Source organism: Scylla paramamosain, chromosome 9 (assembly GCF_035594125.1).
Source record: "Scylla paramamosain isolate STU-SP2022 chromosome 9, ASM3559412v1, whole genome shotgun sequence".
NCBI lineage: Eukaryota > Metazoa > Arthropoda > Malacostraca > Decapoda > Portunidae > Scylla > Scylla paramamosain.
Genome location: NC_087159.1, coordinates 6,344,896 through 6,370,242, shown reverse-complemented (window position 1 = coordinate 6,370,242; position 25,347 = coordinate 6,344,896). Strand labels below are relative to the sequence as shown.

The window sequence follows — 25,347 nt, the reverse complement described above, 5'->3', positions numbered from 1 at the left end:
CACAATGTTTGTATTCCATTCTTAAGAAAAATAATGTACAAAATTTTTCGCCTTAATGAAAAACTCAGGCCAACATTTTGCTCCCCACTTGAAGAAGCGCATGATTTGCATTCCCATAACAGGCAAATTTCATGTATTACCTTTATTTTGCTTCTCAGGATCGGTCAAAACTTTTCCAGCATGACTAAAAAAATCCACTTGATTCCTTAGTATTTCCTAACATGACTGAGCCTTTTATTCTCCTCCTGCTGCTGCTGCTACTGCTGCACGCGCATCCACTTTCCTTCCACTCTTTCATCCTACATTTCCTTCCTGAATATATGTTTTCGCTCCATTTGCCTTCATTGTCCGTGTTTTGTGAGATTTCCAGTTTATTACATCTCTTGAAAGAAACAGGTCTTATTTTCCTCACACAGCGCCACTTTCTTTTCCTCGCTTCACCTCCAAGTGCCCTCCTCCACTCACGAGTCACGCTCCACTGTCCCATCACAAGAGCACTGGACGCCCACACGAGTCCACCATTTGAGGCCTCACTTGGGCGAAAGCAAGGGGAAGAGACTGTTTTTCTTTATAGCAGCTGAGTATTACAAGAACATATAGCATTTACCCTGGGCTTCATGAATGCAATGTCCAGCAAATGCTCTCACGTGAATAACTTAAATTTCCTTTCCTGGAGTGTCCACCTCATAAAAGTTTTTCCTGACAGAGCTTCACGGCAACTTCTCAAGGCAGTGACTTGTCCTGGTGGGTCAGGCAAACGTGGTGCCTTCATTTGGTGATGGACAGTCGCCTCGAGCTACCAAGGGCGGTCAGCGTGGGCGGGGATGAGTGGGTAGCCCAGGAGCTCCAGCAAATTGTTCACCCTCCTGACGGCCTGAGCAAATCTGAGCTTCTCCTCCTGCGTAAAAGGGTCGAAGGTCCTGGAGGAGTTGCGCCTAAAGGAGCCGTCGAGGTGGGCGGCCAGACACACCAGGCGACCCTCGTCCGTCGGGACACTGCGGGGAAGGTCTTCTTTTACATGTGTGTGTGTGTGTGTGTGTGTGTGTGTCTGGGTGGGTGGGTGGGTGGGTGGGTGGTTGTGTAAAATCTCTATCTTATTTTCTGCTAGAACAACACCCATTTCAGCTCCGCATGTCACTTTGAATGAGGCTAAGGTGTCATTTCACAGCCAGGGGGAAAATTCGCACACCTCCCGGGCAACGAGGCAACAGCAATTTACTCTTTATCACATCAATATCGAACTTCCCCTTTAAAAAGACTCGCATGCCCCTGACGTGATCAGTATCTCGAGTGATGCACTGAATTTTCAAGAACACTTCAATACAACTTCACTCATACTGACCTAAAAAGGCAATCTCGTTAGGCAGGTTGTTGTTTTGAGCGTATTCTTTATTACTTGTTTTATCAATGAGATCCAACGCGTATAGACGATGCTGAAATTTCCCAGTAAAGCTTGGCATCACAAAATAAGCGTGGGAGGTGGAAAATAAAAGTGACTTGCTGGAAAATATGTCGAGAACTCAGAAACCTTATTCACGAATTTCTTGTTATGTACCGACTTGCTCCCTCCTTATATTCAATTACATCCTTACCCACACCTACACACACACACTCACACACACACACACACACACATTCACGAAAGAGACGTGTTATTGTTGTTGAGAAGAGGAAATCCTGCTTACGAGTATTTGAGACGACATGAGACGAAAAGTGAGAAAGGAAGGATGCTTAAATGATAAATAGAATTATAGGTTTATGAAATGGATTGGAGAATGAAGTGATAAATGATTGGATGGTTCTAGTTATGAACACAGGACCACACGAGTCTAGTTCAGGCCTTGTATAACACACACACACACACACACATACCTGAGAAAGTCGAGGAGGAGGCGCAGGTGGTGGATGGGGTTGGCTGTGAGGTCTTCATAATACAGGACGTAGAGAGGCTTGGTGGTCCACAGCAGGCGGTCCGTGGCCAGCTCCTCCCACAGCAGAGTCACGTCCGCCACGAAGTCACGGAACTCTAGGTACGAGAAACACGACTCATTTCAGTAACTTCGCCTCCCTTACTGATGCCTTACTTTTGCTATCTTTCCTCCTAATTTCTTTTATTCCTCAAGTTAGGGTGTAATAATAAATCAAAGCTTCGGATAACACTATGCTCGCCTCGGTCTTAACTCCGTATTCTGAAACGCTTTGCTCACTCACTACTATTTTACAAGGCCATAGAGGTGATTAGCTGTGTTCTCAAGAGTGTTTTCTCTCGCTAATAATATTAAAATCTTGTTAATCTGTTACTATAGCCCGTATAACTTCCAACTACAGCCTTTTGAATATAGCAGAGATGTGGCGCGGAAGTGTTTCAGAATATGGTCCTTCGAAGCATTGAGTCTTATGTGTTCCTCATGAAGCAGTAAAGCAAACACCGCGAGTCTCACTCACCTTCACCCCGGAACATTGACTCCGGTATCTCAGCTCGGTGCCTGTCGCCTCCAATCAGCTTGCTCAGCTTGTAGTAGGAGAGCACCGCCCTGGGAACACAAGGAAACGTAGGTGTAATTATTAAGGCTGCGTAGAATTCTTGAGGGTGTTTTTCTATGTCCTTATGTTCTTCCAGCTAGAGTGCGGGGCGGAAGCTTCACTCACCTGGCGGGGTCACGGATGAGCAGCACGGTGGGCAGGTTGGGGTCCACCTCGAGGTAGCGCGTCACGAGGTCATGGGTGAAAGGCTCCAGCGTCGCGCCGTGAGTCTTGTGAAGCAGAGTCGTCCCCTTGTCCATGGTCACTCCCTCCCCCAGGAACCCTAGAGATGGCCACAGTTGCATGATTCTCGACGCAGCGTGATGAATGAAGTAAATGTAGAAGAGAAGACAGATGCATGGCTATAGATAAATAGTTAAATATGAATGAATTAGTATATACAAATATTGATACATACGAAGAGGTATTGTTAGAGAGAGAGAGAGAGAGAGAGAGAGAGAGAGAGAGAGAGAGAGAGAGAGAGAGAGAGAGAGAGAGAGAGAGAGAGAGAGAGAGAGAGAGAGAGAGAGAGAGAGAGACCAGAATGGGATTCACCACATGTGAAATAAAAGTTCACAGAAAAATATTTTTGAATATGCAAGGGAACAAAGAGTAAAGAAAAATAAAGAAAAATAGGTTTTAAGTTCTACAAAAAGGGTTATAACATTAGTTTACTACAATCCTCTACTTGAGTTACGAAAAAAAAGTCGGCATTATGAAGTTTGGAACAAAAAGTGTTTATACAATTTATACAATTTACAAGTGGTCTGGAGCACCTAACAGCAAGCTACTATATTTTTCTTGGCACATGTAACCGGAAAGTTGAAGAGGCAGACGTGCAAGGACAGCATTGCATAATATTTCAGTGCCTCGTCCACACTGCGTACTGTGGGAGGAGGGTGCCGGCAGGAGGAAGAGAGGAAGACTTGAAGGAAGGTTTATTGATGCAGTGAAAAGACATGTTTGTGATAGACAAGACCGAGGTTTGGAGAAGGCTGACCCAATGTGGCGACCCATAGCGGAAGCACCCAAAAGAAAATCTGGACAACGTACTCTTAACAAACTCTGGTGCACATTACTGGGGTTTTCAAGGATGTTTCTAGTTATTCAGCAACAGTTTTAGAAAGATTACAGAATATTGAAATGAAAACACCCTTGAGAACCCGACTAATCATCTCTAAGGCATTAAGAAAAAAAAAACCTTACGAGACAACAAAGCTTGAAAAATTAGGTAATCATTTCTGTGGCTTTGAGGAAAACAATTCTTATGAGAATACAAAGCTTGAGAACCCGAGTAAAAAACAACAACATTATAAGAACACAAACTTTTCAAAATAGAGCCACGTTAAGGATATTTGTGTGTGTGTGTGTGTGTGTGTGTGTGTGTGTGTGTGTGTGTGTGCTTACCGCCGTGCTGTAGGTGGTCGTCGAAGTAGCGGGAGCCCGTGAAGAGTCCCGTGGCGCCCTCCAGCAGGTAGCGCAGCCAGGTGTTGCCCGAGCACGGCAGGGACACCAGCAGCACGGGGGAGAGGCGCCGCCCGAACCTGCCGCAGGGGACGCCCAGTGTTAGGGTCTCTCTCTCTCTCTCTCTCTCTCTCTCTCTCTCTCTCTCTCTCTCTCTCTCGTACACATGCATTACAACATAGATAAACAAAGGCATAATAATGGAGAGAGAGAGAGAGAGAGAGAGAGAGAGAGAGAGAGAGAGAGAGAGAGAGAGAGAGAGAGAGAGAGAGAGAGAGAGAGAGACTAAGATAGGGGAGGGGGAAATGACCTTGTGAGATAGTTGGAGCAGTTCCCAGGCTCTCTCCAGGGCTGCCAGGACGACCCTTCCAGGTCCACCTCCAGCACGTCACCTGTGGGGGCAGACCTTGCGTCAACACACACACACACACACACACACACACACACATTAGTAATATTCAAATTTATCCCATGATTCTTGACTTAAAACCAGGCAAGTTGAAGAGAGAGAGAGAGAGAGAGAGAGAGAGAGAGAGAGAGAGAGAGAGAGAGAGAGAGAGAGAGAGAGAGAGAGAGAGAGAGAGAGAGAGACGGGGGGAGGGGGATTAAACAATATGCTCCTCACCGGGCAGTCTCTGTACCCTCCCGTTGGTTCTCTGCAGCAGCGGATGGCTCAGTGCTTTCGACGCGAGGCAAGTGTCTGCTGGGGAAAGTAAAATAACAGAATTGCAAGGAAATATTAAAAAAAAAAAAAAATGAAGTTATCGCACGTAAAACTCAGAACACTCAGAACGTAGACACTTAAGATACAAGGGAAGTTGCAAAAGTCACTGAGCATACACGTGACAGTCTCTGTATAATAGATGCCTACTTATTTCTACCTATAATCCTGATATATAAATTTGTCTAATCTCCTTTGAGAATCCTTTTATTCCTGTTTTCTTCATTTTTATATATAAATATGACTTGTACAATACTAAAGAGGAGTAAGTTTTAGAGTGAATAAATAATGCAACAGAATACATCATAAAAATGTTTCTATGCTCTTTAGAACTCTACCTTTTCACTATTCTCTCTCCTCTACAGTATTCTTTGCACTCAACAGATGTATAAGAGGTAAATAAACAATAACATCACCGAGAAATTCTATAAGTACAAGATTCATTATATACAATTTATTTTATCACTTATTCTGATGAACAAGAATCTGAAACAACACCTAATGACAAGTGTCTAGGGAGGGCAAAAGGCTGTCAGGTGGATGAAGTAATGCTTTGCTCCTGTGTGAGTTACCTGGTGGAGGGTCGAAGCGGACAGGTAGGCGGCAGCTGCTGGGGAAAGGAGATGAATGAGTGAGCGAGCGGTGAATCAAAGTTGTTCGAGCCGATTCATCTGTGTGTTTGTTTCCATAATATGATTCGAAAGAGAGATTCAGTTAGAGCTACAATATAGTTCCTCTTTACTCAACTTATCCATTAGTAATTTGTTATTTTGTATACATTTCGTAGTCAATATACAGAATTTTTCCCTTTCTTTCACTTCACATAAACCTTATTCACTCATTACTTCCTTCTCAACCAATCTACGTAATAATTCCTTTCACAATACTCACGGTAATCTAGAACAACAAATGATCATCATCACCACCGTCATCATCATCATCATCACTGTCATCAACATCATCATCACCACCTTGCTCTTCACCCTGCACCGTCGCAGCACGAGGACCATGGCAGCTCCCTCCCCCGCCTCCCTGCGCCTCCCCTCAGCCTGGCAGGGCGGTGTGTACTGCGGGGCCATCACTGAGAAGATAGTAGGTAAGATTTATGACTAATTTTCTTGTGTTTTAGGGGTCAGAAACACGATCAAAGTAAATATGTGTGCGTTTAATCTCCTTTGCTGTCTACTATAAATCTATCTACCTAATTTTACAATCTATCGTTTACTTTTTATTTGTTTCTCCGTCCTGTTCTCTAGTTTGAACACCGAGAGAGAGAGAGAGAGAGAGAGAGAGAGAGAGAGAGAGAGAGAGAGAGAGAGAGAGAGAATACTGCGTTGTGGATCCTAGCCGTGAACTGGATACCCGGAAAAACGCAGCTTCACACCCTGTACCCTCCCTGCCTCCTTCCCCGCCACTACCACCACCACCACCAGGATAGGTAGCATACAAGAGGAAAACCAAGACGAAAACCCTCCCAGTGTGTCAGCAAGGAAGTGTGGCGTGTTCTGGTCCCTGACGCTATTACATTTCACCTTGTTCTTTTCCTGGTGTGAGCGGTTCAGTGAGATGGCGCTTGTTGAGGCTCGAATAGGAGAAACGTTAGCTGTTTGTAAGGAAGGGTTGAGGGTAAACTGTTCTTGTTATTTTTGGAGTGTTGATGTTTTACTTGTGGGTGGGATGTACTGGTAAGATTGCGTCAAGGGCAGATTCGCAGATTCACACACACACACACACACGTAATAACAGTAGTGATACATCATTATTACTTACCATTTTGTTTATCGAATCATTAATTAATTGTTCATCTTCTTTTACGTGTGAAGCTGACAAATAAATAAAAAAAAAAAAAAACGGAGAAAATAAGGCCTGATATCGTGCCGCACACCAAAACAGTAAAATAGAAAACGGTTACTTAATGGGTAATCTAATCTAGTTCCTGAAGGTGTCCTGATACTTTATGGTAGAACCTGCATACAAGACGTGTCGGTAAGGACTCTGATTTCTTAGAGTACCATTCCTCACAACTCACAACTCCACTCACCAGACGACGGAGCGGCAGGGAAGGGATGACCAACCAGGAAAAAAGGAAGTAAAAACAAGAGGAAGTAACAGCAGGAAAGAATCTCATAAAATACTACATTTCCTCCGTCAGTGGTTATTATTGCCACGTCGTTTCCCGAAATAGATACAAACTGGAAGTACCCACTGGCTACACTGAAGAAACAATAAAGTGTAAACTGTAAAGTGTTGTACATAAGATGATTCAGTTATGCACTGAGAGACCAAGAGTGTAGGTAATGTATATATGAGTGTGTAGTGCTTTCAAACTCCCATCCTTCCCATTTTCATTACCCATTCCCACTATCATCTTCCATCTCATCCTTCCTTCCTCCATTTCAATTTCTCTTCTCGCTCATATTATCACCACGAAAGGGATTTACTTCTTTCCTCTCACATTGTCAAGGGGGTGTAGCTCAGTGGTAGAGCGTTCGCTTTGCATGTGAAAGGCCCCGGGTTCGATCCCCGGCACCTCCACCAGGGGATGTAGCTCAAGTGGTAGAGCGCTCGCTTAGCATGTGAGAGGTACGGGGATCGATACCCCGCATCTCCAGGTTCACCTGTTTTAGGATAGTGTCCGTAGTTTTAAGGAGTTACATTTTCTATCAGCGGTGTCTTTAACCTCCAAGGTCTGAGTTCGAATCCCTCAGCCGAACTCCACTTCCTTTTTTTTTTATTTATATTTTTACACGAATGATGTAAATGGAGTGGTAAATGACGGGGATAGGCTCAGTAATCAGACTGTTAGTGCTAAATGAAGGGGAACCTACAAGATAAGATTAGATGAATTTATTGATAAGAATGATAGATAAATATAGATAGGTATGTTTAATACAGGTACTGCTACGTGAGAGAGAGAGAGAGAGAGAGAGAGAGAGAGAGAGAGAGAGAGAGAGAGAGAGAGAGAGAGAGAGAGAGAGAGAGAGAGAGAGAGAGACATACAAGCAAAGAAAGGAAAATATAAAGCGAGGAATAAAGATACCACTGCAAGAAAAGACAGAGGGATGAGAGAACAAATGGAAATAGAGAGAAAAAAATAAATAAAAGAATAAAACAAACACATAGTCAACAAGTAGAGACACGAATGAAAGAGGGAGGAAGAGACTTAACAGAAAAAACAAGGGAAAGGCAAACTGGACAAACAATGGAGGAGGGAAGGGGAAAAAAGAGAGAGAGGTGAGGAAGAAAGATTACACAGAACAAAAGAAAGAGAAAAGGGTAAATTAAAGAGTGAAAGAGATAAGGGAGAATAATGAAGAGGAAGGCGAAAGAAGCAGTGGATGATAAAGCAAGGAGAAGGACAGAGAGAGAGAGAGAGAGAGAGAGAGAGAGAGAGAGAGAGAGAGAGAGAGAGAGAGAGAGAGAGAGAGAGAGAGAGAGAGAGAGAGAGAGAGAGAGAGAGAGAGAGAGAGAGAGAGATTTATGCTTGCAGATGACAAATGGTTGTACAACTGAACTCACTTTTGCCTGCTTGTTTTCTTTTGTCAACGATGTAACAACCAAATTTTTCTCATGCATCTTGACCATCCCCTCCCCCCTCTCCTCCTCTTCCTCTCTCTCCCTCACGCATCATCATTCCTCCACACGCCGCGGCTCGGGATCAACACAAAAGCAGTTGGGATCACTCAATTGCAAAGGGAAAATTATTCTCGTCACGCACCTTTGCCATAAACACACTTAACGAGGCGCCGCATTATTCAGCATTCATTAGCGGGACAATCGTTCATCGGGCGGCGGCGCTGACAGAGGGAGGGAGAGAGGGAGGGAAGAGATTAAGCTGGGTTGGGAATTTGGTTGTTTTGGGATTATTTGATTGTGTTGGGTTGGTTTACGAGTAGATGGGTGGGTGTGGGCGTGTGGGCGTGTGGGTATTTGTTGTGATTATTGGGGTTGTTAGTTTGTAGTAGTAGAGATGGTGGTGGTGGTGGTAGTAGTAGTAGTAGTAGTAGTAGCAGTAGTAGTAGTAGTATTTGCTATTATTGTTTTTTAATTGTTGTGTGTTTGTCCTAACTTTTTATGCGGAAGTCTATAGAGCAAAAGAGGTATCATCTTCAGAGAGAGAGAGAGAGAGAGAGAGAGAGAGAGAGAGAGAGAGAGAGAGAGAGAGAGAGAGAGAACCTTGCCTTTCAATTTTCCACGCCCAGTTGACTCTTGCGTTGGTTCACTCCCGCACACTCTCACTCCAAACGCTTCCCCTTTCCCCTCTCACTCCCACGCGCATCCCTCCCCCTCGCCCTTGACCTCCCCTTCTCCGTGTCCCGCTGACCGAATTCATCTCGCGTCGCTGCCTCGGAAAACAGTGAGCGGACAGGACTGAGAGAGTGACTTTATTTTTCTTTGCCAACCTTGACACGAAGAGTATTAGGTTGCCGGTCTGTTTATTGCTCATGGTAGAGGGATTGGGGGTGCCTCGGGTTTTGTTTTAGTTTCGGTTATTATCAGGGTGAGTGTTATCTGCGATTCTTATCGTCAGTTGCGTTGGTTTTCAGGTATTTTGCTTCTTCAGTTCAATTCAGTTCAGTCTTGTCTGTTTTCGTCCTTCGTGGGGATTTTGTATGTAGTTCCATTCGTCTTTCAATTTCTCTGGAGCGCAATGTAATTTCTCTGTGTGTTTCGCCTTTCTCTTAACAAACAAACAAACAAACTAAAAACTGACAAACTGACTGACTGACTGCCTCTCTCTCTCTCTCTCTCTCTCTCTCTCTCTCTCTCTCTCTCTCTCTCTCTCTCTCTCTCTCTCTCTCTCTCTCTCTCTCTCGTGCTAACTGACAGTCTTGCTACACGTATGTTTACTCGCAGGCAAAACAAATAAAGCGTCGTTTGGTGCAAGCTGCCAGACAACTTTTAGGAGCCTGTTTTACTTTTAATTAGTGGTGGCAGTGGCGGTGGCGGTGGCGGTGGTGGTGGTGGTGGTCATGACAGGGAAGGACGGAGAGAGGGTGAGGGCGAAGATGAGATCTGGAAGGAAAGAAGGAAGAAAGGAGGGATGAAAGGAGGAAGAACTGAGGAAAAGAAGGAAGAAACGATGGACAGATGAATGAAATATTATTGTATGGTGGTGGTGGTGGTGGTAGTAGTAGTAGTAGTAGTAGTAGTAGCAGCAGTATTAATAGTAGCTGATGTGATATCAATAATAATAATAATAATAATAATAATAATAATAATAATAATAATAATAATAATAATAATAATAATAACAATAACAGTAACAAAGAATGATACACTGCCATTCCTCATTCAATCAAGTCACATCCTTCAAACAAACAAAAAAATAAATAAATAAACAAACAAACAATGACAGAAACAAAGAAACAAGATGCGACGGGAGACAACACAACACAGCACAACACAGCAAAACAAACCAAAACACACAAACAAACACGTAACAGCACTTGCAATCTTCCACCTTATATGATTCTCCTCCTCTTCCTCCTCCTCCTCCTCCTCCTCCTCGTGCTGTTCTGGAAGCGGAAAGGTAAACAAGGGTTCATTCAAAGCAGCTTCCAGTTTCACATCTTGGCTGTGGTGGTGGTGGTGGTGGTGGTGGTGGTGCAGACAGGGAAAACACGAGAAATCCAGCCATGCTTATGGAATCAGGCGTACCAGGTGTAATTCATGATTGTCTTGCATATGTTGGTACTTCGTGTTTACCTGCAGCTCTCAATATGGAGGCAGGAGAGATGATTGGAGACGCGTGGCCTTCAAGATGGATGGGCTGGGACAAGATCTGCATAAGCCGGGTACACTTACTCCGGCCACGGTCGTCCCAAGAAGGGGGTAGAGGGAGAGGGTGCATCTGTGGTGTCATCGAGGTACTGTTATGAAATGTTATGAAATGTAGGAAACGAGACACGGTACAAGTGATCTCTCTGTATTCTTAAATTCCACGTTCTCTCATCAAGGCAAATCATCTCAGAGGCCACGGAGGTGTTAAGTCAAGTTTTCATGGGTGTTGTTTTCTATTGATGATGCAAAATCTATGTTAAGTTAGCGACAGAAATATGAAAACACGCATGAAAGTTTCAGTATCTTCCGCTAGAGTCTGCTAAGTTAAGGATACTGGAGATAACACACCAAATAGTTAAAAAAAAAAAAATAATAATACTGGCACTAAATCGCAAACCAGCTGTCGCACGTAAGAAAAGGAAAATAAAAGTAATATGTGCAGACTAAGGTTCAGAGACTATCAAAAAACAATAACAAATCTATTGGCTTCTTAAACAAATAAAAATGGATTACGTCATTTGTTTAAGTTGTCGCAGGTAGGAAGATAAACAAAAACCAAGGAAATATAAGTAGATTTTAGCCCGGAGCAAATTTAAGCGCTCGTGAGTCACCGCTGAGCTCGCTACCTCGTATTGGGGTTGGTGATAAAATTTCTATTAATCTTTCAAGCTGTATTGGGGTTTTGCTATCTCCCTTATGTACCAACAACGCGGTGTGTCATCATCACTATTATCATTATTACTATTATTATTATTATTATTATTATTATCATTATTATTATTATTATTATCATTATTACTTTGTTCTCGTCTTAATAACAGTACGTGCATGGTGCTGGCAGGATTTATTACTGAGAGAGTTCCTGCGCATTATATAAAGTGTTAACAAAGAAAACAAAGAAAGATGGAGAGAGAGAGAGAAAAAGGTGGAGAGGACCGCTTGCTTCTACTCCGTATGCTGGTGATGCAGATCGAAAGACAAAGCCAGCAGGGAAAAGGAAAAGTTGAAGGTGGTGATGCGCTGGGAGGGAAAGACTGACACAAGTATTTCAAGCTTCAGTATCGTTATTAACTCAAGCATGTATAATCATCACACCTTCATTGACTACTACTACTACTACTACTACTGCTGCCGGTACTCTACTACTACTGTTACTATGACCATTAACTTTACTACCACTGTGATTACGCTTCCTTCTCTTCCTCCTCTTCTTCTTCCTCGTCCTCCTCTTCTGCGTACTCCTTTTCCCACAATAACTACTACTACTACTACTGCTACTACTGTCTACTTCTACTGCCACTACTACTACCACTACTACCACAACCACCATCACCACCACCACCAACCAACCGGCCACCACCTCTACATTCAACATTCCATCCTTGAATTCACGCGGCGCGCAATTCACGTGGAATACATAACTTTGTGGCTTTTCGCGGCCTTCCCTCAATCCGGTGTCCTCACTCGAGCAAAAATACCGCGGTGGTCACTCACTCGCTCGCTCCATCCACCGCGGCGGCTCCACTGAAAGGATTGAAAAAAAAAAGAAGAAAAATAGAAAAAAATCTTACTAAAAACGAATAACAAAGGCCTCGCGTGAATACCTCTATGTTATTTGATCTTCCTCCATGGGACTCACTTGGCGAGGTTGGATGGGATGAGACGGCGCGGGTATGGTTGGGTTGGATGGCGGTACGTATACAGTTTCGGCGTGTGGATGTGTTTGGATGTGGGTATATACGAACGTGCACTGCCGCAGCCGCTCACTCACTCATCTTTAAAGCGTCGTTTAGTGTCGTTTGGCTCCGTGGCGGCATCAAGGGGCGGCCGCTCCTGTGAATGGTCGGGGGCGGCGGCCAGAAAGTGCTGAGTGGCGGCCGTTACAGTGAAAGGGTGATGGGCGGCGAGACAGCAGACGTGGAGAAACACCGGCGCCGTCTGGGTTATGAGGGTGAAAAAAAGGTCACAGTCCATGAAGTCTTCCAGTGTTGTTAGGGCGTCAATGAGGGTCTCAGAATGGAGGGTGTTCATAATGCAGCGGCGGCCAGGAGTGTCACTGCGGCAGGCGAGGCAGAGGGAAACAGCCAATGCGATTAGTGGTGTGTTAACTTCCCGAATACTAGATCAGTTTACTCTCCAGGCTGTAATCCTTTATTAACTTGTCCAAGAGCAGTGGCGCGCTGTGACCTTCAAAGCTTCCAATCAGCCAATCACGTACTGAATGCTCGGAACATTTTCTCTCTCTCTCTTGGACACTTCCGCATTAACTCTTCCAATACCAAATAATTTTTCTCTCCAGGATTAGTTTTTTTTTTTTTTTATTAATTCAGCATGTAGGAGGTTATTACATTTTCCATCGTCACAAGTGGGGAGCAATTAAATAAGCTCTTTCCTATCTCTTTGTTATCTGAATCCAATGGCCAGCCTTCAGATTAGACCAAAGATACTATACGATCTCGGTTGTAAGTCGAAAAAGAAGAGAGAACAAGAGGTTGAAGAGTAAAAGTGAATGCATTGTGGTTTTCACTGATCTGGCAAGACGCATACGTGTTTTTAGCTCACTAGTGTTTTGTCTGATGATCATCCAAGGCAGTGAAGAAAGAAAAAGAGTCTCAAAATTGTCGACTCAAAGCAATTATTTAAGTGAACCTTCTTGGGCCTGAATAGTTCATCGCAGTCCCCCACCACCACATGAAGGAGGAGGAAGAGAAAGAGGAAGAGGAAGAGGAAGAGGAAGAGGAAGAGGAAGAGGAAGAGGTGGAGGAGGAGATACCTTCACCACCACCATCACTATCGTCACAACAACAATTACCACCCCCACCACCACCACTACCACAATCACCACCACAGCAGGAGTGAAGCCTATAAAACTGGATATGGTATTATGTGAAAGACAAAACCTTCCTTACTTAAAAGGGCACGAAAAGAACCCAAAGAAAGAACTGTGCGGATGTGAGGGAAAGAAATCATGAGCGGTACGTAATTTTGTGGCCACGGGAAGCGAGTCTAACTTGGACAAATATGGAGAATTAAATAAAGAAGAACAAATGGTAAAAAGACCCCAAGCCTTTACAAACAGCCATAAATATCAATACAAAACACACACACAGACACACACACACACACACACACACACACACACGTCCTTCCCCACAAAACGCAATTTAACGTAAGTGTAAGAGGAAGACAAAGTGAGAGGGAAGTAAGATGAAGATGAGGAGAAGAGGGAAGCGAGGGAGAAATGGGAGATGAGGGAGAGATAATTGAAAAAAAGGAACACTTGCCAGCCCCACCACCACCACCACCATCTCCACCTCCACCACCAGCACCATCTCCACCTCCACCACCATCGCCACCACCACCCTCATCTCCTCCGTCACAGTCTCCCTCCCCTCGCCCTAATATCGCCCAGCGGGGAGCAATATTATAACTGGGGAGAGTAAAAAAGAGGAGAATAATAGCAGATAAATATTCTTTTCTCCTTTGGTTCTGTTTCCTCCCCTCCTCATTCCTTCTTTCCTCCTCCTCTTCTCCTTTAACACCTTCTCCACTTCACTCCACTATTTCTTGTATTATTTTTTATTCCTCCTTTAGCATGTGTCCCCTCTCATCTCCTCTTCCTGTTCCTTTTGATAGTGTATCCTTTTCCTCCTCCTCTTCCTCCTGTCAGTGACCCCTCTAGGTTTTCTCCTCCTCCTCCTCCTTCTCCCTCCTCTTCTTCCTCCTCCTCCTCCTCCTCCTCCTGTACTCTCTACACTCCATAGATTTCCCATATCAATGCCTTTTTCACAGTTCATTCTCTCTGTCTCCAGCACACTTTACTATTTCGCCTCAAGATATATAGCGAAAAACGAAAAGAAAACGAAAAAAAAGTTACAAGACAATATCTCTCTCTCTCTCTCTCTCTCTCTCTCTCTCTCTCTCTCTCTCTCTCTCTCTCTCTCTCTCTCACGGCTCCATAACATCGCCCTTTACCTTAACCGTCCCTCGTCCACTCCCTTCTTCCCTGACCGTTCAGTCGCCACACGAGAACACGATATTGGTCCTTACTTAGCAACTTACGGTGGTTGTATCGGGTTTATTGTGTGTGTGTGTGTGTGTGTGTGTGTGTGTGTGTGTGTGTGTGTGTGTGTGTGTGTGTGTGTGTGTGTGTGTGTGTGTGTGTGTGTGTTTTGGCGAGCTCTTTTTTTGTTGTTGTTCTTCTGTGCTTGTCTTTTGTTGTTGGTTTGTTGTTGTTGTTGTTGTTGTTGTTGTTGTTGTTGTTGTTGTTGCTGCCGCTGTTGAAAGACTGTAAAATCACTACCACCACCACCACCACCACCATTCAACCCCACCTGACACACACACACACATACAATACGTACATGTAAAACAAGTTGTCTATCTTCCTGTCTCTTTTATCTATCTGCCTGCGTATTTACTTAGTTTCTTGTCTGTCTGTCTGTCTGTCTATCTGTTCGTGTGTGCATCAGGTCACTGCGTCAGTTTATAAATTGTGACAGCTTATCCTTTCAATCTTTCACTACAAAATGCTCCCACAACATTTAATTTTTTTTTCTCTTGGTGGCATAAAATCTACACACCACTGAAAGATTTTTTGCTACATTACTTTTTTTCTTTCTTTTTGCCCCCAGAGACCTTCCCCCTTGTCTGTCTGTCTGTTTGTCTCTGTCAATCTGTCTGTCTGGCTTGTCTCCCTTCCCTTCCCTTCCTTTCCCTCTCTTTTTCACTTTTTCTTCACCACAAAATCTCTCATATATTCGCTTTCCTTCCCCAACACTTCATTTCTCTTCTCCCTCTCTTCGTCTCTCCATCATATCCTCTATTCTATCCTTTTCTGTTATGTTTGAGTTCTTCTTTGTTCCTTTTCTATTTCATCCTGCCGTCTCTCCCTCCCATTCTCTTTTTTATTCCGCAGTTTTTGTTATTTTCCATTCTTTCTCTGCTCTAGTCTTTTTCCTTCTTTCCTCTATTCGCATGTGTTATTTCCTATTGTTACCAGCTATTTTTCTTCTTTCATCCTATTTTACCTCACTTACTTTACTATACTGGAGAAGGGTAGCTCGTGAGAAACCTTAATTATGGACAGACATCTAATTTGGTATCTAATCTTTTCATATAATCTCTGTCTATCAGTTTATATCTTTCCCTTCTGCATCCCTTCTTTCTATATACATCAGCATTTATTTTCTTCATGGGTAAACCTGGAAGAGTAGGAAAAACTGGAGAGAGAGAGAGAGAGAGAGAGAGAGAGAGAGAGAGAGAGAGAGAGAGAGAGAGAGAGAGAGAGAGAGAGAGAGAGAGAGAGAGAGTTTCTTTCCATATACTAACAAGAGAAAGGCGACCAATACATGCTGCGATGGAAGAATCATTGCGTTGTGAATTATATAAATATTTCAACAAAACTGCTATTTTTCTCTCTCTCTCTCTCTCTCTCTCTCTCTCTCTCTCTCTCTCTCTCTCTCTCTCTCTCTCTCTCTCTCTCTCTCTCTCCTGTCTTTCTTCTCTAGTTAACATTTTTTCCCATATATTTTTTCCTCGTTTTTCTCGTTCCAAAATATTTCCACATGCACTCAAATAAATAAAAAGGCACAAACAACAGTAAATAAATGTATGAAGTTAGTTTTCCATTAATTGGCTGCATGACAATTGTTTTTATTTACAAGTAATATTGGCTGAAAATGTCTGTTAGCGTTCTGGGCTGGGAGTGAAATGCTTTGTGTAAAAATTTTCAGGAGGAGAAAAGCAAATAAACAAAACAACAATAACAGCAGCAGTAGTGGTAAGAGCAGCAATAATTAGTTACTACTACTACTACTGCTACTACTACTACTACTACTACTACTACTACTACTACTCCTACTGTTCCTAGTGCTACTTCTATCTCAACAACAACAACAGTAATAGTAAGATCAACAATAACTACTACTACTACTACTACTACTACTACTACTACTACTACTACTAGTTTAAGCTAACCTTTGTATAGTGGTATTTAATTTCAGTCAAAAAACAAGTTACAAAATTAGTATCCGTTAAAATTCTAAATTGAAAAAAAAAAAAGAAAAGAAAATACAGATGCCAGTTACACTAAAGAAGGAATGAAAGGAAAGAAAAAAATATGGAATACGCAACTGAAACTCCGAATAAATAAATAAATAAAAAAAAAAGAAAAAGTGAGAAAAATACTACAAACCTATCATTTTATTTTTGTCATTTCGGTTTCCTTTAAAACAATAATAATAAAAAAAAGGGTTAGTCTCGTTCATGCCAAAGCGCAAGGCATATGGCAATCTGACCAAACAAAGGAAGGAAGGAATATTAAAGAAACTAAAAGAAATCAAAACTAACCTGACCTTCGAATCTTTTTATTTCAGTTCAGTCAGAAAAAAAAAAAAATAAATAAATAAAAAATAATTAAATAAATAAAATAAAACTTCCATGCATTAATATTCAGCACAGCATATATACAGCATAGGATATCACGGCACATCACAGCGCAGCCCAACACAGCACTGCAGAACACAACACAACACATCCCAACACATCACAGCACACCGTACCGCACCCCACCACAGCACAGAGCAGCACGGCACGTCACATGTTCCTGCGGCTCAAGGCAAATAAGCAATTTTCAGCGTTTGCCGTCCGAAAAATTTCTCTTCCTTGTTACTTTTTTGCGGGACGATTCATAATGTATTTCCTTTTGCGCGGAATATAAATCGTGGGTGAAGGTTCTGAGTCAGGCAAATGTGAAATGCTATTAAAAGAGAGATAAATAGTGAGAGAAAACGAGGAGACACAGTAAAAAGGAAAAAAAAAAAAAAAAAAGAATAGAAAAACAGTGGAAGGAAAAGAGCCGGTAAAAGGAAAAATAAATGGTAAGATGAAGGGAAACAGTAAAAGAAGAAAGTGAGAAAAACAGCAGCAAAAGGAAAAGAAACGATAGGAGGAAGAAGAAAAAAAAAACAGTATGAGGGTAAAAAAACACAGAAAAGAAACTAAAAAGAAACAATGAAATGAAAATAAACAATGAACGCAAAAAAAAGAATAAATAAATAAATAAATGTATATAAGGTAAAGAAGAAAATCAAGGTGAACGACGCACTAAAAGAAAAGAAACAAAGACGAAAAGGTGACAGAAAGGAAAGACAATGATGAAAAAGAAAAAAGCAACAACAATGAACTCATAAAAAAAAAAAAAACAGTAAAGAGCCAATGACCTCAATGTGATATCCTTTGTTTTTACAAGGAAATTCAATTAACATCATTTTTGTTCAATTTCCACTAAAAAGTTTATCTTTCATCATTGTGTCTGCTTGTCACTTTCACTATTTCTCTTGTCTTTTCCCTCAGCAGCAGTCTCTCTCTCTCTCTCTCTCTCTCTCTCTCTCTCTCTCTCTCTCTCTCTCTCTCTCTCTCTCTCTCTCTCTCTCTCTCTCTCTCTCACACCACGTCTCTCAGGAGCCAAAGAATCTCTCAACTTTGGCAAGATTTCCGTCGCGTCACGAATCGCTGCCAAGGATGAGCCGGGAGTCCTCTCAGCTTCAGCCAGAGCGGAAGGACGGCGCTAACTGGCAATACTCAGCTGACAAGGGCGAGAATGAGTGACTGTGTGATGAAGAGCCCAGTGGAAGTGTGGAAATGAGAGCGTGAGTGAGAGGGAGGATGCTACGGTGAGATTACGAGAGTGGGAGGCTGGGAGAGAGAGAGGGAGGGATGTGTGGGTATGGATGAACTGTGCTGGTGGTGGTGGTATGGTAGTTGGGTAGTAGTGTAGCCTTCATATTTTTTGCAGTGAGGTTGATAGAGTGTGTATGAATAAATTGAGTGATGCGGTGTATGTATATAAATAGTGGATGAAAGTATATATTTACTATGCAATGCTACTACTACTACTACTACTACTATTACTATTACTACTACAATATAATATCTATATTACTGACTTGCCAACAATATCAAGTGACGTCAAACATGAAAAATCTGAACAAAACAAAAATAGGAAGCAATTAGTAATATCACAAAACACACACACACACACACACACACACAGACACAGACACAGACACAGACACACACACACACACACACACACACACACACACACACACACACACACTCGTTCTTTTGTTTGATTTTTTAGAAACCTGAACCATGTTTTATTATATATAAGATATTTGCAGTAACTGTTATTATTAATACGAATACACAATGTAGTTTGCCACGGGTGTGCTTTATAAAATACAAAACATACTCTTCTCTTTTGCCTGTCTGTCTGTCTGTCTGTCTGTCTGTCTCTCTCATGTACAGTATAATTATATGCTGTATTTAGATAATATCATGAACAACAACAGCAACAACAATATCAACTACGACAACACCAACTATACTACTACTACTACTACTACTACTACTACTACTACTACTACTACTACTAATATAAAAAAAGAAAAAGGAAATACGAGCAACAAGCAAAACAATGAAAACAAAAATTCCTGCAGCGCCAGAGCCTCCGCAAACTGACAAACAAACACACACACAAACAAATAAAACAAATAAATGTGTAAACAAATATATGATGTTTTTCCATTTTTTTCGGGTTTACGCTTCCCCTAAAAAGCAGAACATTCACCTGTGTCACATAAACTTCCGTGTTATTCAGTCATTCACCCACACGGCTCTCTCTCTCTCTCTCTCTCTCTCTCTCTCTCTCTCTCTCTCTCTCTCTCTCTCTCTCTCTCATTCTCTCTCTCTCTCTCACACGCACACACACACACACACACACACACACACACACACACACACACACACACACACACCAGAGAAAAAAGCAAACAAATAAATTAATACAGTAAAGAAAGAAAAAAAAAAGAGAAGCTTCATATTAATTTTGTCAACATGAAAAAAAAGATAATAATTATGATACACAACAGCACGATTCTTTTTTTTTTAGTTTTCCTTCTCACTTTTTTTTTTTTTTTTTTTGTCACGGAGCGCTTGCATTATCACACTTGATCATGACGGCAATTTAGGAGACAAAGTTCATTCCGCGCCGATGAGAAAAGTTCGGTTGACGGTGACACGACTGAAAAAGAAAAAAAAAAAAAAAAAAAGAAATAAAATAAACAACCGGGGTGAGAGGGAGCAGGGCTGGGGGCATCATTACAACTGCCGGGTGAATAAGGGAGGAGGGGATGGGTGGAGTGGAGGGGTGGAGTGTAGTGTGCTGTGCTGGTGGTGGTTGGAAAATGTTTGCGAGGGATTGGAGGAAGGGGAGGAAGGGTGAGGGGGAGGGGAGGAAGGGATTAAGGAATGGGGGGATGATGTGTGAGTGATAGAGTAATGAGGTGTGTGTGTGTGTGTGTGTGTGTGTGTGTGTGTGTGTGTGTGTGTGTGTGTGTGTGTGTGTGTGTGTGTGTGTGTGTGTGTGTGTGTGTGTGTGTGTGTTATTTTGTCAACGAGATTAATGAATAAAGTGTTTGTGTCATGAGCAGTGGTGACGGGGATAGTGGTGGTAGCGGTGGTGGTGGTAATGATGGTGGTTGTTGTAATGGTGATGATAACATGGCCAACAACAACAGCAGCAGCAGCACTAGTAAAATCAGCAGCAACAACAACAACAACAACAACAACTAAAAACCCAGTCATTAGTGCTAGCTGGAGCACCATAATTTCTCACGCCCACTTTTCATTAGCACACACACACACACACACACACACACACACACACACACACAGGTAAATGTAATCACCGCAGTTCACCTGTCCTGAAGCTCCACAAAAAAAAAAAGCTTAAATTAAAGCTTAAAAATACTCTTACAAAAACTCCTGCTCTGCCAGTTCCTCTTTCCGATCCCAGTCTAGCTTCACATGAGCTTTGGGGAGGTCGGGTAATAGGAATGCTTATTGTAGTAGTAGTAGTAGTACAGTAAAATCCCTCTTATCCGGCATTCGAGTATCCGGCAGCTTCAAGTATCCGGCACATTTTTCCCCGAGCCTTAAAATCAATAAAAAATCAATGTGTACTCATAAAATCGATTAAAATTCCCGCGCGAGGCATACTTTGTCCCCTCGCCACCAGAGCGCACTGCTTCGCGCCATCCGCAGCCCACTGCACTGTGTTTACTCAGTGACTCAGTCCCGCGTGTGCACTGTTTATTGCCTGACACCTTCATCATGCCTAAAGTTGTTGTGCTTACACTTAAGCAGCTGATCAGATCAGCTGCTGATTAAGATCAGCTGATCATTGTTATGGTAAGATGCGTGAGTGTAGGGTGGTGATTGTGGACATAATTTCACTTCTATTCAAGTATCCGGCAATATTCAAGTATCCGGCATGTCGGCGGTCCCGTTGATGCCGGATAAGAGGAATTTTACTGTAGTAGTAGTAGTAGTTGTTGTTGTTGTTGTTGCTGTTCTACTTTTCTTCTTATCATTATCGTTGTTCCTGGTGATGGTGGTGGTGGTGGTGGTGGTGGTGGTAGTAGTAGTAGTTGTTGCTGTTCTACTTTTCTTCTTATCGTTATCGTTGTTCCTGGTGGTGGTGGTGGTGGTGGTAGTGGTTCACTAATACATGTAAGAAAAAAAAAATCTATATCTTCCTTCCATTTAGACTTATTTTTTTCCAGTCTTATTTATTTATTCACGGATTTACTTATCACTGCATTTTTTGGAGGGAAGAAGACCACAAACATGCCAAGTTTTTCACTCCCTTTATCAGCTTAAGCAGCCTCCTTCATGAGTAAAAAAATCCAGCAACGAAGGAAAAAAATCTACAGGAACAATCCCAGGCACTGCAAATCCCCAGATCACGTCATAACTCGCCACGCTGATGAATACAAAGAAGAGAGGACGCCGGCCCTCCAGAATTCCAGGCAGCAAAGGAGGCGTGGTCCTCTTTGCATACAGTGGTGAGGAATGTGGCGGGAAAAAGGGAGGGAAAAAAAGATGGAGGAAGAAGGGAGAAAGATACGACCAGAGCAGGGAATAAAGGAGGCATTAGGAGGGGAAGAATTTACTATATGTTGTAGGTAGAAGCAGGGGAAGGGGAGGAGGAGGCTATGATGCTGATATTACTACTACTACTACTACTACTACCACTACTACTACTACTACTACTACTACTACTACTACTACTACTACCACTACTACGACTACTACTACTATACCTACTAATTCTGCTTCTAAGTGTCACCTTCAATAAATCCTTACTAGTCTCAAACACAAACATAACCACACCAATCCCAACACTGCCTTCCATTACACCCCAAGAACCACACCAATCATCACCACCTCAACCACCACCACCATTATCATCACCCAGTCCACACACACACACACACACACACATCATGTATCACCACCACAACGCACCCTCCACCACTCCTTAGTCTCAAGGGTGATAAAGGAGAGCATTGGGGCATTCTAGGCGCAGTTTCCAGTGTGCAGCCCCTTCCCATAGGCTTCGTGGAGGCTGTGGTGCACGTCGCCTCCCTTTGTGCCTCCTCCCACATCAAAATTTACGACGAAACGCTGAAAAGATGACTATAATATTAAATTTCGTCTAGAGGCCCGCAAGCCAACGCAGATCCCGCGGGAATTGGGGGGATGGGGAAAGAAGGAGGAGGAATAAGACAAAGCAGAAAGTGGGAAGAGGAGAGAGGAGAAAGAAAACCTGGATAAGGATAAGGAGCAGGAAGAGAAGATGAAGAGTGCAGGAAGAAAATAAAGGAGAGGAGGTAGGAAAGAAGAGAGGCGATAAAGGAAGAGGGGAGCAAAAAAGGCAAGGAGAAGTAGCAGAAACGTAAGTAGAGGAATAACAAAAAGGCAGAGAAAGAGAATAAAAAGAAAGAAAAGAAGAGACGGGAGAAAGACGACGATATGAAAAAAAAAATATATGAAGAGAAAATGAAGGAGAATGAGAACGAAGATGAAGATGGAAGGAACACAGGAGAGAGAAAATGCAAGAGGGAAGGAAGGAAGGAGATGGAGGGCGGGCAGGTGGTGGAACGATGTGGAATGGGGCGGGTGAAGGAGGAAAAGAGGATGAGTGAGAGAGCTTAAGTTTCATCAGCACTTTTGAGGCGGGCAAACATATGGTGTGTGGCAGGGGCAAACACACAACAGGTAGTAAGTGCCGGAAGCCTCACTTGACGGGGAAGAGCAGGGCGCAGGAGGAGGAGGAGTAGCAGCAGGAGGAAGATAAAGAGGAGGAAGAGGAAGATGACACTCAGCCATGCCACAAGAACCACGCCAACCATGACGACATCCGCCACCATCATTCACAGTTGTTAAGCACACACACATCATGCATAAAAGAAGAAGAAGAAGAAGAAGAAGAAGAAAAGGAGAAGATAATTACGATGACTACGGTAACGCAAAATGATACCGAGACGATGACCGCGATTGTAACGAAAGTGTGAATGAGAAATACGATAAAAGAATAAGAAATAGCAGAGGATGAAACGAATGGCAAGTAGAAAATATCAGAACGTAAAAAAAAAAAAAACGGGCAAAAGAAAAAGGAAGAGGAATTTAGAGAGAGGAAAGATAAAACATTTTCCTTTTCTTTTGTTCCTCCTTGTTCTTATCCTTTCACCTCTCTCTCTCCCCTTTCCTATCCCTCCATCATCCCTACTCTTCCCTTTATTTGTTTCCTCTCTCTCTCTCTCTCTCTCTCTCTCTCTCTCTCTCTCTCTCTCTCTCTCTCTCTCTCTCTCTCTCTCTCCTCTTCTTTTCTCTGATATTCCAGATTATTACCCCAGGCGAAAACACGCATGGAGAGAGAGAGAGAGAGAGAGAGAGAGAGAGAGAGAGAGAGAGAGAGAGAGAGAGAGAGAGAGAGAGAGAGAGAGAGAGAGAGAGAGAGAGAGAGAGAGAGAAAGGATGCAGCCGGCAAGAAAAATATATTTGCCAGTGACTTCTTTTACTCCAGGGAGCAAGATTTTCACTTCCTGCTTTTTTTTCATGTAGGAACGGACAAAGGCGAATACGGTGGGCGAAGAAGAAGAAGAAGAAGAAGAAGAAGAAGAAGAAGAAGAAGAAGAAGAAGAAGAAGAAGAAAAACGAATAGGAACGAATAAAAAGAAAACAACAAGAGCACAAACAAGAAAGAGAATAAGAAAAACAAAAGAACAAAAGCCAACCCTTTTCTAACACCTACTGATGATAAACAAGACCACAGAATAATAATAATAATAATAATAATAATAATAATAATAATAATAATAAAAAAGCGATAGAACAATACTTTAACTCACACAAAGGTTGCCAGGTGAGCGGCCGACGGGAATATGCAAGACCTCCACTGCTGCTGCTGCTGCTGCTGCTACGGAGGCGGGAACACACTGCGCCTCTATTGAAATTAGTAGATATGCGACACACGGCAGGTATTTTTCCGTTCATTCCTTCCACTGCCTTGCCCTCGTTGGTGTGGCTATATTTGTCTTCAATAGGAACAGGAGGAAGAAGGGGCGGGGGAGGGGGACGGGGGAGGTGGGAGGTGGGAGGAGGAGGAGGAGGAGGAGGAGGAGAAAGGACTCTGGATTTAAAAGTGCTGAATAACAAACTAGATGGCTTAAAATAAGAGTAACCTTAATTGTTGTTACCGGTTAGTGATGGTGTTGTTACTACTGCTACTACTACTACTACTACTACTACTACTACTATTCTATGGTGATGCTAATAAATAACAACAATAATAATAATAAATAATAATAACAATAATAATAATAATAATAAGCGGAGGAGGAGGAGGAGGAGGAGGAGGGGACAAAAGAAGATTAGGAAGGATGCAAAAGAGGAAGACGATAAGAATGGCGGAGAGGAGGAAGGAATATCAAGGGAAAGAAAGATAAAGGAAAAGGTAAACATTAGACTTGGTGTTCCTAATGAGACTGTTTGCCAGAGGAGGAGGAGGAGGAGGAGGAGGAGGAGGAGGAGGAGGAGGAGGAGGAGGAGGAGGAGAAGGAGGAGGAGGAGGAGGATAAAGAACCAGACGGCGATAAAGATTGAAAGAAAGAAAAGAACAGCAAATAACAGAGACAAGGCGACGTTGCAGAAGACGAAGACAAGAAAGAAGAAGTGGAAGAGGAAGAGGAGGAGAAGGAGGAAAAAGAAGGATAAGAAGGATATAGAACCAGACCACGGCAAGGATAGAAAGAAAGAGAAGAACAGCAAACCTAATCAAACAGTGACAAGGCGAAGATGAAAACGACGAGAACGAGGAAGAAGACCAAAAAGAGGAGGAGGAGGAGGAGGAGGAGGAGGAGGAGGAGGAGGAGGAGGGAAAACAAGACGCCCCTCCTTGTTAAAGTCATGGACGGCATTGCTTAACTACGTTACTGTCTGTCTGGCCAATTACCAATTTTCTCCCTGCCTGAATTTAGCGCCGAAAAAGGGCAGAAGGAAGGGGAGGAACGTGTGGAGAAGCAAAAGATACAGGGCGAGGTAAGATGGGAAGAAGAGAGATAAGAATGGAAGAGAGAGGAGGAATGAAAAGGAGCAAGAGAAACTAAGAATGAGAAAGAGAGAGAGAGGACGATAAGGATGGGAGGAAGAAAAGCTAAAGAAGAGGAAGGCAAAGTAGGAAGAGAAGGATGGGGGAGACAGAGGAGATATATGATAAGGAGGGAGAGAATTCAAGGAGCAGGCAGAGAGGAGAGATGATAGAGAAATAGAGCTAGGGGTGGGAGATAGGAAAAAAAAATGATAAGGAGGAAGAGAGGTTAAACATGGAAGAGAGAGAAAGCTAAGAATGAGGGAGACAGAGAGAAAGGATGATATGGAAGAGGGGAGGGGAGAGAGGAAGCATGATAAGGAGGAAGGGAGCAAAGGATAGGGGAAAGAATAAT

At 42.8% G+C, this 25,347-nt stretch overlaps 1 protein-coding gene and 2 non-coding genes across 3 annotated transcripts; 2 read left to right on the top strand and 1 right to left on the bottom strand.

The window, feature by feature from the left end:
• Nucleotides 1–23,977, bottom strand: LOC135103468 (sialate:O-sulfotransferase 1-like). The gene is made up of 10 exons (XM_064009804.1): nucleotides 23,755–23,977; nucleotides 5,600–5,789; nucleotides 5,281–5,318; nucleotides 4,613–4,690; nucleotides 4,298–4,379; nucleotides 3,931–4,067; nucleotides 2,650–2,806; nucleotides 2,446–2,534; nucleotides 1,873–2,026; nucleotides 1–995 (listed from the first exon to the last, which is right to left on the bottom strand). The coding sequence occupies exons 1-10, from the start codon at nucleotides 23,897–23,899 to the stop codon at nucleotides 797–799; spliced, it is 1,269 nt and encodes a 422-aa protein (XP_063865874.1). The 5' UTR covers nucleotides 23,900–23,977; the 3' UTR covers nucleotides 1–796.
• On the top strand, nucleotides 7,172–7,243 carry Trnaa-ugc (transfer RNA alanine (anticodon UGC)). The gene has a single exon. It is a non-coding gene; the product is annotated as a tRNA-Ala (tRNA).
• Nucleotides 7,247–7,319, top strand: Trnaa-agc (transfer RNA alanine (anticodon AGC)). The gene has a single exon. It is a non-coding gene; the product is annotated as a tRNA-Ala (tRNA).
• Nucleotides 23,978–25,347: the final 1,370 nt, after the last annotated feature.

Bases quoted from the DNA above. Each gene is read 5' to 3' on its own strand.
- LOC135103468 (XM_064009804.1), bottom strand. From the start codon at position 23,899: ATGAACGGAAAAATACCTGCCGTGTGTCGCATATCTACTAATTTCAAT. The intron at 5,790-23,754 runs GTGAGTTAAAGT...CTATCTTCTCAG, and splicing joins GCTCACCTGGCAACCTTTGT to TGATGGCCCCGCAGTACACA. The intron at 4,068-4,297 runs GTCATTTCCCCC...CCCCTGCGGCAG, and splicing joins TGCTCCAACTATCTCACAAG to GTTCGGGCGGCGCCTCTCCC.